The sequence below is a fragment of the Thermobia domestica genome, chromosome 5, assembly GCF_964235325.1.
Source record: "Thermobia domestica chromosome 5, izTheDome1.hap1.1, whole genome shotgun sequence".
Classification (NCBI taxonomy): Eukaryota; Metazoa; Arthropoda; class Insecta; order Zygentoma; family Lepismatidae; genus Thermobia; species Thermobia domestica.
The window spans coordinates 35,459,938-35,477,637 of NC_137458.1; the positions used below are offsets into that span (position 1 = coordinate 35,459,938).

The 17,700-nt window shown below is 34.7% G+C and overlaps 1 protein-coding gene across 4 annotated transcripts in view; it reads right to left on the reverse strand.

The window, feature by feature from the left end:
* Positions 1-17,700, reverse strand: part of LOC145685855 (leukocyte elastase inhibitor-like) — a 164,904-nt gene that overhangs the window by 37,155 nt on the left and 110,049 nt on the right. Inside the window, exons 8-9 of one of the 4 annotated variants that reach the window (XM_081758485.1) lie at positions 13,396-13,551; positions 9,706-9,843 (exon numbers count right to left, since the gene is read on the reverse strand). The exons of 1 other annotated variant lie outside the window; for it this stretch is intronic. In XM_081758485.1, coding sequence (XP_081614611.1) covers positions 13,406-13,551 — 146 coding nt within the window. In that variant the 3' untranslated portion in view covers positions 9,706-9,843; positions 13,396-13,405. Of the gene's footprint in view, positions 1-9,297; positions 9,857-13,395; positions 13,552-17,700 lie in introns of those variants that run through there. 2 more of the 4 variants (XM_081758489.1, XM_081758493.1) reach the window with 2 other exon arrangements.

The following is a 17,700-nucleotide window of genomic DNA, read 5'->3' on the forward strand; positions in this document are numbered from 1 at the left end:
CGTTTCAAATTTTTGTTTTGAAAAATTTTTTAGTTTCAAGATTTTTGTTTAAAAGTTTTCGTTTTCAATTTTTTGTTTTGATTTTTTTTAGTTTGAAAAGTTGAAAAAAAAAGTTTTAAATGCCAAGAATCTTGTTCAAAGTTTCCGCCTAATTCCTAGAGAACATTGACCAGGGACCTCGTCGCGCATCAAAACCAAATCATTCATCACGTGACCGTACTACACCGAAGGGTACTACCAAATTGAAAGGAGATACCGTCCATACCTTATCAAATAGGATAAATTGAGTCAGTAACCGAACATGTGGTTGTACTTAAAAATTTGAAAATAGGACCACCGAAACATATTGAGGTCCTGTACTATGCTTAAATTGGACAATTTCAGTGGACCCCCATTGCCAAAATTTAAGAAGGGTGCAACAATATACCCATGTCTTATGATAGGATATGGACCCCTTGTAATCATAGGATCTCATCAAAGGGGATAAAATGGACCAAAAAAACAAACACGTGATACAACGTTTATATTTTGGCAATTTTTGTACCCCTAAAAGGGAACGATGTAGACCATCCAAATTTATCATGATACATATTGAGGACCTGTACTATAATACCAAATGTTTAAATTGGGCAATTTCCAAAATTTAAGGGGTGGGCCAAGGTACCCCTCCCGGGGTGCACCAATGTACCTATGTCTTATGATAGATAATGAACCCCTATACATGACCATATAACCATATAAGGTAATAGAACCTCATCAAAGGGGGATAAAATGTACCAAATACCAAACACGTGGTTGTACTAAAATTTTGGCAATTTTGTACCCCTAAAAGGGAACGAGGTGGACCACCCAAATTTATAGTGATCTATATTAGTGTCCTATACTATAATACCAAATGTTTAAATTGGGCAATTTCATAAATTAAAGGGGTGAGCCAAGGTACCCCTCCCGGGGGTGCACAAATGTACCTATGTCTTATGATAGGTAATGGACCCCTATACATGACCATATAATCATATAAGGTAATAGGACCTCATCCAAGGAGATAAATTAGGTCGAAAACCAAACACGTGGTACAACGTATTGCTTACGTTTATAGTTTTGGCAATTTTGTACCCCTAGAAGGGAATGAGGTAGACCACCCAAATTTATCATAATACATATTAGGGTCCTATACTATTATACCCAATGTTTAAATTGGTCAATTTCCAAAATTTAAGGGGTGGGCCATGGTACCCCTCCCAAATTTTTCAAGGGGTGCATTAATATACCCATGTCTTATGAAAGGGAATGGACCCCTGTATACGCCCATATAACCATATAGGATAATAATACCTCATCAAAGGGGATAAATTAGGTCAAAAACCCCCGAAATTTGAATTTTTGGCAATTTTTTACCCATGAAAGGGAACGACATAGACACCCAATACTGATAGAGGTACATACTGTGGTCCTAGGCTACCATACCAAATTTTTAGATTTGGCAATTTCCGAAATTTAAGGGGGGTGGTCCTATGTACCCCTGCCAAAATTTAGGGGGTGGGCCAAGGTACCCCTGCCAAAATTTAGAGGGGGTGGTCCTAGGTACCCCTAGGTCATTGACCCCTGGCCTTGGGGCCCCTCATTGAGGATAATCCAAAGTTAGGCCAAGTCATGCACTTACTACTGAGTCAAGTCGAACCAAAACGAACAAAATCCTGTGTGTAGTCCTACCTGGACAATACATAGACAATAATTATTCTATCATCAATTATACTACTATTACTACAAATAATAATAATAATAATAATAATAATAATAATAATAATAATAATAATAATAATAATAATAATAATAATAATAATAATAATAATAATAATAATAATAATAATAATAATAATAATAATAATAATAATAATAATAATATTATTATTATTATTATTATTATTATTATTATTATTATTATTATTATTATTATTATTATTATTATTATTATTATTATTATTATTATTATTATGACAACACCGTGTACAAACATGAACAATAGATGGTTAGTAAAGGAATGCTAAAAGCTAGTTGACTGCCGACGTCGGTAGTCATGAACTCGACAAGGCAAAGACATCGTTCATAACTCTAAGCTGTAAGCGTCGGTGGACTACAGATGGTCAACTATTGACCTCTCGCCTGAAATTGGTGGCCCCGCAGCGACGATCCGTGGTGGCCCAAGTTCCATTTTGAAAACTACTACCAGCAGCAGAGACGCGATGAAACGCCAACGAACCACAAAATTACTCTCCCAAAATATGTCAAAATGCCTATATGTGTGATTTGTTTATATTTAGGTGAATCAAAAAACACAAAAATACCCGGGGTGGACGCAAACTATCAATATTACGATTACTAGGTACGTGTTCTTCTGACTTCCCCACGGAAACGATCATAAAAAGCTTGGTTGTTGAAGGATAAATCATTGACGTCTTAATTTAGCCAATCAGACAAACCCCTACATCTCGAGTTCTAGAAGGTGATACCGTGAACCGTTTCAGATTTATTGCTTCGTGGTGGAGTACTATCCATGAGCAAAATTTGAGCATAATAGCCGACATGCATCTTCGGTGCCTCTTATCTTTAGTACAATTTTAACCAGAGATGATGTGGGTCAATGAAAATTTGATCCACGACCCACCATGACCCACTATCACCCACCACCCAAATGCCCCATTGGCCCACTCTGATCCATCAACCATCGTGATCCACTCTGACCCACCACCAACTATGAACCACTCTGAACCATTGTGACCAACTCCGACCCACCAAAACCCATCGACATCAACTCTGACCGATGGCCCACGTCCTCCTCTCCATTGGCTAAAGAGGTTACACTTGTAATAAAACAAGACTGAAATTATCACTTATCGGAGTTTGAATTTCTACCGTTAATGGCTCAAGCACCTCTCTGTTACAATACTGGTGGGTCTGACCTTTACGATATATAATGGCAAAGTGTTTCTCATCTTCCAAATTAAAATGAATTTAAATTTATCATATATAATTATTTCTTTGTTGCCTTACAGACACATTTCAGTAGAAAATAGGGTGAAATTTGAAAGTTTCAAATCAAGGAAAAGTAGACCAACGTAAAAAAAAACAGAGAGAGAGAGAGAGAGAGAAACTAATTTTCTATATAATTAAGCATGCCGTACTAATTGAAAATGCCCATGTAATTAAGTTTAGAATACAAATTTTATGGCCATTTTTCTCTAACTTTATGGCTTGATTGCCTTATGCTCGGAATGCTCCATATATTAAACACCAGCTTCAGCAATTATAAATAGAAAGCAGTGGGTATAAAATTCAAAAAGAACTTTAATTTGCATTACTCAATTTGTTTCTCAATTAATAGCAATCGTTTTCGATTATTTTTACAAATCAACCCACTACCAATTTCCAATATATAGAAAATGCACCCCCGTCCCCCCGCTCATAAAAGATAATTTTAAAAAATGCCAGGACATATTCTCTTTATTTTTAATAAAGAGTTATATGCTGAATTTCAGCTCTCAGTTGAACGGCTTGTGAGATACTCAATTTTTCGCTCATGTGGTTCGGATACCACGTTAATCAGTAGGTCCACGTCTCATATAGCCTCGCTGCTGAAAGGGACGCTAAACTAAACTCAACTCAACTCAATTTCTCGCAAAAATTCGGACTTCTACTCCCCCTAAGGATATGTATTATAATGAAAGTGACACGCGTATGATAACTTCCCAGTTAGGATTGGAGCCTGATTATATACCAAACGTCAATTTATTTGACTTTGCAATTTGACCGTGATGATTACGCAGACATAGTTACTTTCAATTTTTTATGATACATATCCTTATTTCATATGTTACAGATGATTCAAAAATACTTTTTCAAGCAGTTAGCTCCTCTAGAATCTCACAGGCTGCATCCCAAAATCCAACTCCTACTATCCTATGACAATCCAAAAGTGACTGAACTGATTTTATTAGGAACAAATGACAAAAGAAAAATGGAGATCTTGAAAGTAAAATGTAGAAAAGCTCGGTGCCCCCAATAACTACATATTTCTCCGCCCCTTCATCCCGAACTTAAAAATAAAACTTAATTCGAATATGGTTAATTAGTGAATTTATTACAGTTAAATTCCACTCACTACATGCTACAGCTACAACTATGTAACAAAAAATAACAAATGTGAAACATGTTCTGAATTACTATTAGATTTCTTACGCTATTATTAAACATATTAGAATAGTAAAAGAGGATTGTTCGTGAAATAGTATATTTGCTCTTGATTTATAACTTTTTCATACGGAAAAAAATAAAATATTATTCAAGTTTTAAACTTTGCACTCTGCAAATATGTTGCCCTCTAGGCAATGGGACTAATGTGAAATGTGGACTATTGTGGACTAATGGGAAATGCTGCACTGTTAGCGGCGCTGAAAACTTACGATTCGATTCTAATATCGAATGATGTCGATATCTTTATGTCGCTACGTAACCACCCTGGGTGCTAATGGGAGCTTAGTTAGACTTTAATTGAAAGTAGAACCATTCACCTAAGCGACCACGAAACTATGGATTCGATACTAATATCGACCCGTTTCTAGCATTTTTGATATGTATCCCGACAGTACTCTTTTTCCAGACTGTAAGAAATATAGTTAAAATTGCTCTAGATATATCAGAATTATGTTGAAATACACACATAAATCCACTTTTATATTCTGTATAAATAGAGAGTGAGCGAGCGAGCGAGCGAGCGAGAGAGGGCGACTGAAGGCATCACCACTTCCACATTGCAAAAGCATATATCAGGAATTGAATTGAAAATCTATGTAAAGACTTTCTGCTGTGGCATGCTTCATAAGGACAATTCCAGTCTGCTCACGTGACCTTTGGGGTTCATGAATTTTTTTGTGAGCGTTCCGACTTTGGATTCTCTGTTTATACCTTCTGTTTATGCATCAAATAACTTTTCAAGAACATAAATGACATTCTGTATTATGAATGTTTAGAATTACCCTCTATATGACAAATAGCTGCAAATAAATACACTACATGATTTATTTATTGCTATTGAACGAGTTTCTTAAGTTGTATTTACATCCTCATATATAATACCGACCTACTGTGAAAATTCTCAGATGTTATATTTTAAACATAATAATTACTATGTTCTGCAATGATTATGTTATATATACACAACTTATGTATTCTAATGTAATTATTTTATATAATTTTTCATGCATTGCGGAAAATATAATTTTAAAAAAGGATTAACCTAAACGGGATTCGAACTCAAAACCTTATGATTTGAAATCCGACAGCTTACCAATGAGCTAGCACAAGGACTTCTAGAATTATGCTTCTAGCGATGTATAACGGATCTCAAGATAATTATGACATTCATATCCATTACAAACGCTGTTTCTGTTCTACTTTGACTTTTATTTTAGTACTCAGGCGATAATTATGTTCTATTTCTTAACTTTGAGCATTCTTTTACATATGGAAAGATTCTTTAACGTATTTAAATGTTCCATTACGTATGGAGAGCTAAATGACAAACAAGCATGTGCTGACATTAAAAAAAAAAAAAAAGTTTCGAAATATTGTATCATTAAGTATTTCAATCAATGTTGCTTTTTTAAACACTTGGTAACAAGTCTTATTATATTTAAAAGAAGAAAAACACATCTGCAAACTTTTTCCCGATTGCAAAGGCTGGCTTGGAGGTTCGAACCTGGCTTACTTTTTCCCGAAAATACCCGAAGCTGGACTTAAAAAATTATTGCCTCAAAACACCAGTAAAGAATGCGCTCAACCTTTTTGAGACAAGGTGTACATATATAATCATCTCTCGTGCTGATTGAACTAAGTGTTCGTGATTAATAAAGAATTCTGTCTACAGAAATCGGCTAGTCCCTCTCCTTTCATTTATTCTACCTAAACCATATTTGTCTACGCTGCTGCACTGAAATCTGTCCTGACCTTTTCCCAAAACTGCACTGAAATCTCCCATTACAATTGCACATGCACCCACAGGCGTCTCTGGCGGAGGGACAAGGGGGACACGTCCCCTCCAATATTTTGAAGTACAAAATATTCAATATTTTATTTTAATTTAATTATTTACTAATGATAGAATAACAATTTTTTATTTGGAATATAATATTCAGGCTGTGAAACGATTATAACAGTTCTTGATATACCTCAGAGGATTCGTGAAGAAAAGCAGAAGGGTAAAAATGGAATCTGAGATAATAAACAGGTTGAACTAGGAAATACCATTTAAATCAATTTCTTTGATGTCCCCCAAATTTTACATGCCAGAGACGCCAATGCGATGCACCCCTTTATGTTCTTATCTGTATTTTATTGTTTTCTCATAATTTTTCTCTACTTCTACGTGAAAGCATTGTAATAATATTTTCTGACATGTTATATACAGCTGGAAAGAGATTACTTTATAACATTGTGACCTGCAGGCTTCTTGTCAACTGTAAACATAAGTAAATTTTCCCCAAGTACTAGAATATAATTCTTCAAAATTTTACATTATATTGTATGATCCCCACGTCGCCGTACCATGCAATAGCCATGCGTACTACACGTGTCGATAATAAACAAGCAGACGACGATCCCAAAGAGGAGTCGCTCACCATCGCCAACAGTCGGAAGGACGAGAATCAACGAAGTGGAGCCGACAATAGAGGATAAAAGGGACCTGCACGCCTCGACCAACATCAATCTTCCCGGATTGATCGGAACACCTAAAACCCCTCTCACGACGCACGGTCACTGAGAGTACCTCACCTCAAAGCCCACGACGCTTAGTCACCGGGCTCCTATCTTAATCTTACCTAAATATTAGAGAAATTACTTATTATAATTTGTGTACATAAGAAGACTTTTTATAATAAAAAGGTGAAGGGAAAGTCCAACCAAATCCCGAGTACATTTTATTGCTCTACCCAAGAAATTTTACAATATGCTTTTCTTTAAGTGACAATGGTTCAACCGTTTCCTCAATGTTACGTCCTTAATTTAACACATTTTCTGACGTTATACGATCATGGAAGTTTTACAACATAAGTTGAGTGACAATACAACATTCCGTTGTTACATATCAAGTAATTTAGCATCTCTTCAGGTAGACTGTAGTGTCGAAAGACACAGTCTCTTCAACGATGTACAAAAGAAAACTAGGAAAATAAAACTTTTTAAAATCATGTTTTCTTTAAAATAAAACAAACATTTAAAAAATTGGTTCTCTTTAAAAATAAACAAAAAGAACCATAGTAAAAAAGTAAAAACAATTCCTTTTTTCATAAAAAAAGTAATTTTCATGAAAAGATTTTTTTTTACACTTTAGTACGATTCTTAATCTCTCTCTTTTGCAATTATTTTGAAAAGAGGTAAAATTGTGTGCATTTTGTTTGCAATGTTTGCAGTCGAGAGAGCAGTGACTTTCAGGTAAATTTATACCGTAAGTGCCTATCCTTACGAATTGGTAAGACTCAGGTGGTTCAATGGTACAACGTTCATTTCTGATGCGAGGGGTTTCCTGGTTCGATTTAAGTCTACGTGAGTTTGTGGTAGACAACATCGTTTGGATGGATTCTGCCATTTCTTTCACCATTCCATCAATGACTCATTATCACTAATAAATCATTCTCGTTCAACCTACAGGGCATCATTGTTGGCAGTGGCGGCGATTGGACGTTAAAAGTGGGGGGCAAGACATGATCTGAATATTTGTATATCAATGTCAGTTTCCCTGGTTCATACTAACACTTTGTTGACGGAGGATTGTATAGCTAATAGGATACTATCTTTTTCAGTTAAAATACCTTAATTATATCGTATTTTATATATTATTAAAATCCTAAAACCTACAATTATGTTGAATTCACTAAATTTAATTGTATATACACTCGTACACACCACTCCACTCGTATATTACACTGGAAAACAATGGAAAAGTTGATGATGTTTCTTATTATTCTCTTTTTAATCAATATTCCTTACTATTAGAAAGAAGAAAACACATTTTAGGAACTGTCAATTTTTGTGCAATTAAAGAATAACTTGTGAAAGACTTTTCCTTTTTTGCGAAATATCATCTCAATTAGTTTTAAAGCGGGTGATTAACATATCGAAACCTTGTAAGTGAAAATCGCTGGAATTATTCCGCTCCGATACGTTATTTTTCGGCCATTTTCTGTGTTAATTAAAATGTAATTCCTGCAGTTTTCTTAACTTCACAGGAAGACAACCAATACGTAGTCACGCACCGGTAGGGGTCATATTTTTTTCTATGAATCAGTAATACATACAATAACTTTACATTTCGAAATTAATCTATATACATTACTGTGTCACTAGAAAAATGTGAGGGGACAACTGCCCCCCTTTGCCCCCCCTAATCGCCGCCCATGATTGTTGGATGTAAAACTAAAATTACATTTTCTCCCATACGAATTAGGTGTTTTGGTTTTTAAAATTATACAACCATAGAATGAAATATATTTTGGTATAAATTATCTATGAAGAGTAAAATGTTTTCTCTTACGAATATTGGGTAGTTTGCAGAAGTATAGTATTCTCTAGTGCTATTCTACCGGGGGTACGCGAAGATGTTTCTAGGGGTATGTAATTCTAAAATAAAGCATATTTCCAATATCTATTGAATGATCATAGTTGGAGAAAATTCTTCCCAGTGGAATTGGGTGTCTATGTTTTGAAATTTCCCATGTTAACTTTTCCGGATGTGCACTTTATCCCCCTATAAATAGTCTTTTATCAAACTGATTGTCCTTTCGTTGCGCTCTATTTGCCACTCTTTTTAATCAACAGAACTTGTGAATTAAGTTTAATAAGTTCATTTCAATTTAATATCTTTTAAACAGCTTCAGGGATACATAATTGGATGGCAAACTGCGTCTAGGGGTACGCGAGAAAAAAATGTTTAATAGCACTGTTCTATGACAATGCTATAGCTAAATCAATAACAATAACGAAAAAAAGTTTTACACCAACAGAATCGTAGCAATTTTGGGTAACAGTCATAAGACCTAAATGGCACAAGACCCAAAAATATAAGCACTAGACCCAAATTTTAGGTCTTGTGTCGTTTACGCCTTGTGCCGTTTGCAGACTTCACGTGAAAGCAGTAAATCTTTCGATGGAGTTAAATCACGTGAACAGGGTTAGGAATATTCTCCCTCTCTTCTGTAACTTGTAATACAAAATTATTTCGTAACTGTACATATACTTGTCATATTCTTGCAAGCATTTATTAATACATACAAATTAAGAAAACAATACGTTATTATATACAAATGCATCATTCAAATATTATAATACAACTTCCATTACATTTTTACAGACTTTATTTAAATAAACAAGATTCCAATTTCCTTCGAGTTTCGAATAATCATAAAAGGGCTGTATAATTATGTCCAAAAAACTTTATGAACTTCCTCCTGTTAAGAAATCTTGAACAATACATCATATTCTGAAATACAATTTTGCAACTAAGCTTTCTTGGAGTCAATATACGCCTTTGGTTACTGTAATTCTAAGTACATATTGTAGAACTTCTCAAACCAAGACAGACACTCGTGGATTCGTTCTTTGTATTATTCTCTTTTTAATTCGAATATAGATTAAGATATTTCACATGTCTTCATATACTTGGAGTCTTCAAGCATCCAATGAAAAGGATTGTACTGCTAAAACTATCGTATATCATAAATATAAACGGACGATCAGCAACGAAGTTCTTCGGAGGTTCACTGTAGGTCCAGTCACATTGTAGCTGCATTGCTGAAACGATAAACTTCAATTCTTGTATAAATCCTTGTTTTTCCACTTACGAAGTAATCACAGAACAAATTAAAATTCAAAAGGTTGGCTTACTAAGAAATGGGGTAGAATACGGAATATTAAGATAATTTTAAAATAATTAATTATACAAAATATTAAGATAACTTTAAAATAAATCCATTAATTAAACTTACCCAGGTATAACTAGAATTTTAGGAATGATCAAAAAATGCATCAAAAGGTTGTGATCTTGGCTAATGATTAGTTTTCGAACAGAGACTACAAAATTGATGAACGGTTCCTAAATAGAGTTTTTTTTTTTTTTTTTTTTTTTTTTAACGGAATAAGCACATTATACTGAGTTAAGTGACAATTTAGGTTTGGCTATACTATATGTAGTTCTCCAGACATAAGGCCTACAAGAAAAATTTTGCCTGAAATATATTGGATCCTAAAACTCAATTCTCTCTTTTTTTTTTTTTTTTTTTGCCTGGGAAATAGTCATTTTAAAATTTTGAAATTTTAGTGGACAGAGAACAGAATTTTCCTATTATAACACGACAAAACATTTAATTAGTAGGTATACTGAAAAATAGTCCTGAAAAAATTTAAGAATCAAACAAAATCGACCATTCGACAGTAGGCACGTAGCCAAGTTCTCAGACTTGCTAAACGAGGTCCGGAATTCTCAGAATTTCTATTAGTCAGGGGGATTTCAAGGCAGATTTCAAACTTCCTAAAGTATAGTACCGTTGTGTAACAACATGGACATCTTTTATCATAAATTTTCGTCATCGCATCCTTGGAGTATCAAACATGTTATTTCAAAAACAATTTTCTACTGCTCCTTTAACCTGTCATTGGAACAGACAGTAGTTGACGGAATAATAAAAACAAAAATTTATATGGAAAGAAAGTTCTGTTAACATTTGATTCAACAGAGAAAGGAACGCACATATTGTAAAATATTTTACAAGACATTATTGAGTAGGTACTTTTTATAATAATGAATATGTACTTTTTATAATAGTTGGGGTCATGGAAAATTGTTATATTTGAATGAACAGAGGAAGGATGTAAATATTGTAATATCTTTTTCAGCACTTTTTATTATTATTATTATTTTAATAGAGATTTCTCATAGTTTGTTATTAAAATACTTACCAACATATCCTCATTTTATTGTCCTAACAAAGCAATATATGTTGATAGTAAAGTAGTTTACATTGATCGAGCACCTGAGCATTCAGAATTTCATGTCACGTCCCCCCCCCCGCCCGTTACGAAATCCTCGCTGAACGAACCAATATATATTCCAGTAAAATAGTTTAGAATGATCGATCCCCTGTTATGACCACAGTATTTCATGTCACGGACCCCCCTTCACGAAATTCTGGCTACGTGCCTGTCGACAGGTAGGAAAAGAGCAAATTAGTCGATGCAGTGGATTTTCTAGTTCCAAAGAATTATTTGTAGTTATTAGATTAACGTTCACATGCTTCAGTAAATGAATAAAATAAAACCTCATTATAACCAATATAACAATTACTGAGATTGTTACATGTAAGGAAGATCATCATCATAGGTATTCTGCCTTTATTGGCAGGTCACTTGCCGCAGCTGAGAAGCTTCCATGCTCCACGATCCTCCGCTAACCTTTTCGTCTTCGCGTATGATCTTTGTTTTAATATCATCCATTAATTGTAGTCTCCTTCGCCCCTCCCTCTCTTTCCCGCCACCATACCCTCTAGGACGTCCCTCATGATACAATCTCTTCTTAGGCAATGTCCCAACCAGTTTCTCTTCCTAAGTTTTTTTTTTTTTTTTTTAAAGAAGTTTTTATTTCACACATCCTCAAATTTAGTTAAAAAGCGAAATTAGAAATGTATTGAATCATGGACAACTTCTACTGGTAACATTATAATTAGTTCGAATAGTTACAGGGTTCTACAGCTATTCCCTTTAGAAGTTCGGCAAAAAAGATGTTTTTAAGGTTACACAGGTATAAGCACCAATTACATGAATACTCCGGAGATCAAGTATCCACTGGATTTTTGCATTGAGGTTAATTTCGAAACTACACTTTCATGACGTGAAACAAATTAACGTAATGTGAACTATTAATTGAAAGTAATATAATCTATTTAAATAGACAAAATCTTTATAGACTTAAAAATCTATTTAAAGACTGAATAACAAGAATCAAACAAGTTCTTTTTCAAAAATAAAATGATTTTTTAAAATTCCCTTTAGACTTATGGAGACGGATGATCACTGCAAGATAATTATTGTGACATTTAATAGTTTGTGCTCTCCCACCGAGAATAGAATCCGGGGGTACGTGCACCAAAGGCACATGTGCAAACCACCTGACCAGCAGGGAGTATCAAGTTTTTTCTAGTTCTGTGCGCTATAATATTATATATATATATATATATATATATATATATATATATATATATATATATATATATATATATATATATATATATATATATATATATATATATATAAATAATCCATAAGTGTAATGTTGTTAACTTGGAGAATGATGCCGCTATTTTGAACTTCTATAAAAAAAAGTGTAAAATGCCTTTCTATAAATTTGAAGACAGTTCAGCCATTTTCAATTTTCACTCGAATTATCCTTAAATGGCTTTGATTGTAATCATTATCATTTTATTTTTCTGTGTCTTTTGGCCAATCTTCCTAATACATTTCGAATGGAAAAACCAAAATTTCAGTGTTTTTACTTTGAGATCTATTCAATACTAAGTTAGGTAATTGTCATAAAATAAAATCTGATGCCTTTGCAGTTTAAAAATAATTTAGCTGGACAATAAGTTTTTAGTAGCCTGTGCCCTTTCTGATGACCTTTCACGTCTCAGAGAGAGCTACCCAATTTCGGAACCATTGGTCTGTTTCATGTTACAAATATTACAATACAAGATTGTAATCTTATGTACAAGGTGCTTCAAAAAGAATGACCTGATTTTAGAAGTCTATATGTATTGATAAAAACATACTATAAAAAATGGGATAAATTCAAAGTTCTCGCAAAAAATCAAGTTTTAGCTATGCTATTACAAATAGCGCGGCGAGTAGACTTTCGCGGACTCCACTCAAACGTTTGCCGAATTGTTTTCAGCATTTCATTTCCAGCGAGGCTGACCTAGCCTCTTACCTTTGCATAAACATACTGTCTCTTCCAAATAGGCGATGGTTTGGGGTGTAGGCATATCAATGCCAAAACGCCGACGAAAAGCATGCTGGACCGAACAAACTGCAGCACACAAAACATCTTCTATTGAGCGGGCGCCATTTTACTTCTGACTGACTGCAAACTGAGAGGACGCATTGACTGACATCTAACAGGGATTTTCTGAAAGTAGACCACGCTCATTCAAACAACACTCATTTCCTTGTCGGCATGTTCCATGTTCCGTAATTACTACCGTTCAAAATCAGGTCATTCATTCTGAAACATGGTGTATAAGTATTTAAGCATGAAGACCAAAAGAAAATATCGAAAGTTGGCGCATATGTACCTACATCAACAAAATTATTTCAGAGTATTTGGAGTCTTCAAGCACCCAACGAAAAGAACTGTACTGGTAGAATCATCGTGTATGAAAAACACAAACGGACGATCTGCAACGAAGTTCTTCAAAGGCTCAGAATGAATCATTAAACAATACGGCACCATTTCTGAAACGATAAGGTTTTCGTTTTATTCGTCTAGTATAAATCCATATTTTCCACATTATAAAATAATCGCTGAACAAATTCAGATGGTTATCTTAGAAGAGGTTGCATAGAATTAGGGTTGCCGACCGGTATTTTACCGGACAGTTTCGTTTTTGACCTTGTCTGGTGTCTGGTACGACCAAAAAGAAATGAAATCTTTGAGGTTTACGTCCCACGATTATACAGGACGTTAAATGTCTGGTATTTTTCCCCTCTTACTATTCTTTTTTCTGTTCTATTCAGATTATTTTGGAGTAACGAAAGGAATCATTTGTCAATGAACATGGCTAAAGTAGAGCTTATAATTCGGTTTGATATCGACCTGTCGTGCGCGGAATTTCCTGAAGAGTTGAAGGCGGGAAATTTACTGAACTTATCAAAATTGATAAAGATCAACAAAAGTACATTTTCAAGAGCGCAGTTCGTACTACTTCATCCAAATCTATATCTTCCAAATAAATAATGCATTCAGATCCAGTAAAAGTAGACATTATGAGACATTACCAACCCCAGTGAAGCTGATAAGACAATTTTCAAGTAGGCCTATATTTTGTGCATGTCATAATTATATTGCTAATTATATTTGCCTTAAATATAATGTATTACTGACAGGGCCGGATTTAGCATTTTGGCGCCCCTAGGCCCAATAAATTTTTCCGCCCCCTAGTCTGGTTAAAGTTACTTTCCTAAAAACCTTTATTAAAAAATTATATGAGGACTATATGTTAATTGCTTAAACACCACTCCACGATGCAATTTTTTCATTGCAAGTTTTTTGAGGAATTTACTTGGTTCTGGGCTTGACAAAATACCGTTAATGTATTAACAAAAGATTGGTGAACTTTACCAACAATTATTTGTTCCAATCAACTTCAAAATCAGAATGCTTTATTAGCCTGATTTTTTTAATCAATTCAAAATATATGTTAAGTTATGGCTATTTATTTTATTTTTTTCTCTCGGCCGTGCGCCCCCTAGGAGCTTGCGCCCATAGGCCCGGGCCTATTGGGAAATCCGGCCCTGATTACTGACGTAGACTACAAAAACTGTATGTTCCGACTCAACCAAAACTGGAATAAGTAAGATTAATAAATTGTTCAAAAGTAACTGAAGTTTTTAAATTCGAACTCCGAATCGCTCAATTTTATGTGAAATAACCATTTTCAAGTTGTTTACATTTTTGACGTGCAATGATGTCACAATCTTAGTATTACTCCAGGAAGGTGTCCGGTATTTTCAAAGGTTGGCAACCCTAGGTAGAATGCGTAATATTATTTATAAAAGCAGCAGGAAAGTATTTAACATTATAGGACAGCTTTGGTGGACTACTTATCATGACACGCCCTTGTAACTTTTAAGCTAATACATAAAAGACGCAGAAATGTCTTACCATGCAGATATTGACAGACATTCTTTGATATATCCTTCATTTCTACCGAATTAACATTGGTGTCAAGTTGTATTTTTTAAAAATGCCACTAAGCCAGGTTATTACATACTGTAATTCAAACGTGTATTAAGTGAGAATTTCCAATATCAATTTATTATTTAAGAGTTACGAACTAAAGACGCTATAGTATCACAAATTTCGAAAAACAACAGAAGTTTGCAAGCTTCTACAACAGTAATAGCGCGACTGAGACGAATTGGCAATGCACATCCGAAGTATTTTAGTATCTAATACTACAATCATGATAGGGCATATTTCGAATGGCTAGCTTAAAATTACATTGATACGATGATAGTAGGAAGCAATTTAGCACACGGGATTTGGTTTTCTTCTACAACTTTTTTTATTATAAAATCCCTGTTACATACAATATAATACAGAAAGTCACTGTGGTCCTAAGACTAATACAGAAAGTCACTGTGGTCCTAAGACTAATACAGAAAGTCACTGTGGTCCTAAGACTAATACAAAGTTCACCAAGTAGTCTGAAAAAATAGGTGACACTAAATCCACACAGCCAAAGGAAAAATTCCCAAAAAGCACAAGGCAAGCTGAGTGGAGGTGGTTTATTAATTCTCAGTGCTCCAGGCGAGCAGAGAGAGTTCGGAGTCCCACAGAGCTCCAGGCAAGCTAGGCGGGTAGGGGGCCTCAGAACTCCAGGCAAGCTAGGAGGCTTCGGTTTGGTTAGATGTGTCAGAGCTCCAATCAAGATAAGAGAGGGCAATTGACCAACCTAAACTGATGTCGATGAAACGTTACATGGATATTTAATTATATCTTTTTCTGGATAGTGGTGGCACTGGTGTTCCTCTTCTGAGTTGATTGTAACGTCCCGTTCAGCAGCGAGGCTATATGAGACGTGGACCTACTGATTAACGTGGAATCCGAACCACATGAGCTCCCGCCGGGAATCGAACCCGGACCTCCCACGCCAAAGGCGCGTACGCTAACCGCTTAGCCACGAAGAAGCTCTGTTCCTCTTCTGTCACATGACCATATGGTGAGGATGCCTGTCATCTAGTTCTTGTAGTAATTGCAGTAGAAGAATATGAGTTTTGTTAATAAATAAGAAGCACGTGTTCATGTTTACAAACTACGTGTAGGATATTATAATAGGAACGAAGTTACAAGGAATTGAAGATTTTACTTTTTCTCAAAGGACTATTTCGAAACAGCACCTAGTAATAAGTACCACTTCCAACCACATAAATAGCTTTTAGTACATAGATATAATTCACTTTACAGCAAATTGGTAACTAAAATTATTGTAAATACTGGCACGTTTTGCAACACTGCTTAGAAATTATGTAATTCCGACAACTGATAATCATGACTATCAAAAACTATAATAATGTTGTTGTAATATTATACACAAAAGAAAAGCACTCCTTTAGAAAGTTCACATAAATACGCTGTTTTAATCAGTATAGCTATCTTTACCGCTTTTTTCATCTTCCGAAACTGTTTCAGATATCAAAATTCTTGTACTGGCACTATGATCTTTAGGTCTATTGAAAATCATCTACTTAATTCAGTGTAATCCTTGTTTAGGCACTTTTTCGAAATAGTCCTTTGAAAAATGTAAAATTTTAGACTTCTTGTAGCGTTGTTTCTATTTATTTCAAAAACATCACATTATGATCGCAATATTCGACACTAAGGTACTTTGGATAGGTATTGCCCCGTCAGTCTGAATTCCGTTGTTACTGTTGTGGAGGGCTATAAAGTTTGGTTTATTTTTGGATGCTACTGTAGTATCCTTAGTTTTTAAAAATGTAACTACGTTGAACACGCAACACTTAATTTGATGGTTTTACACAGCACGTTCCCTATCGACATTTTATATGAGGGAGAAAGGACATAAATCAGTAAGTGATGATTTCAGAATATTTTCCCGGGGGATTTTAATACACCAGGGGTGGAAAAGTAGTATTACGAAAATATTGGGAATTCATATTGAGCACGATAGGATATATATATATGCTCCCGCGTGGAACTTTGTGAGGACTCCCTGGGTCACTCCATGGAATCATCACTGATAATCATTTCGTACCGTTATAATACGTATTTTTTGCTCTAGATGAACGCCTTCCAGTACCGCAACACGTTTGCTATGGTACATTTTTCTAGCATAATTAAAAAACTGCGAAAAAGTAGTCTTCAATTTAGAACGGAAAGTGGCTCGTTTTTTTTTCCACCTTGACCTCCATGATATAAATCTTGTGACAAATTTAAAACAACTGACTAAGGTAGCGCCCGAAAAGTTATTTCGGGAGTAGTACTCTCCCGCGCGGGTCGTGTCAATATCAAAGTTTGCGGCATTTCCTTAGGTTCTTGCAGTATCAACACATACGACTAAGAAAATACAAAAATCAAAAAGAATTATATGAAAACAAAATAAAAGAAATGAAAGTAAATAGTTGGAAAAATTACCTTAAAGAAAATACTAACCTAGACATTTGGGGTGAACCATATAAAATAATTAGTCAGAAAATAAAGAAGCCAACTACTCTCTCAACCTTAAGAAAAGATGACGGAAGTTTTACTGAAGGATGGGAAAGCACCATAAAATTTTTAATGGAAAAACTTTTACCCAAGGACGAAAAAGAAGACGATGACGAGGTGCACAAACAAATGAAAATGTTACCAATAAACGACGA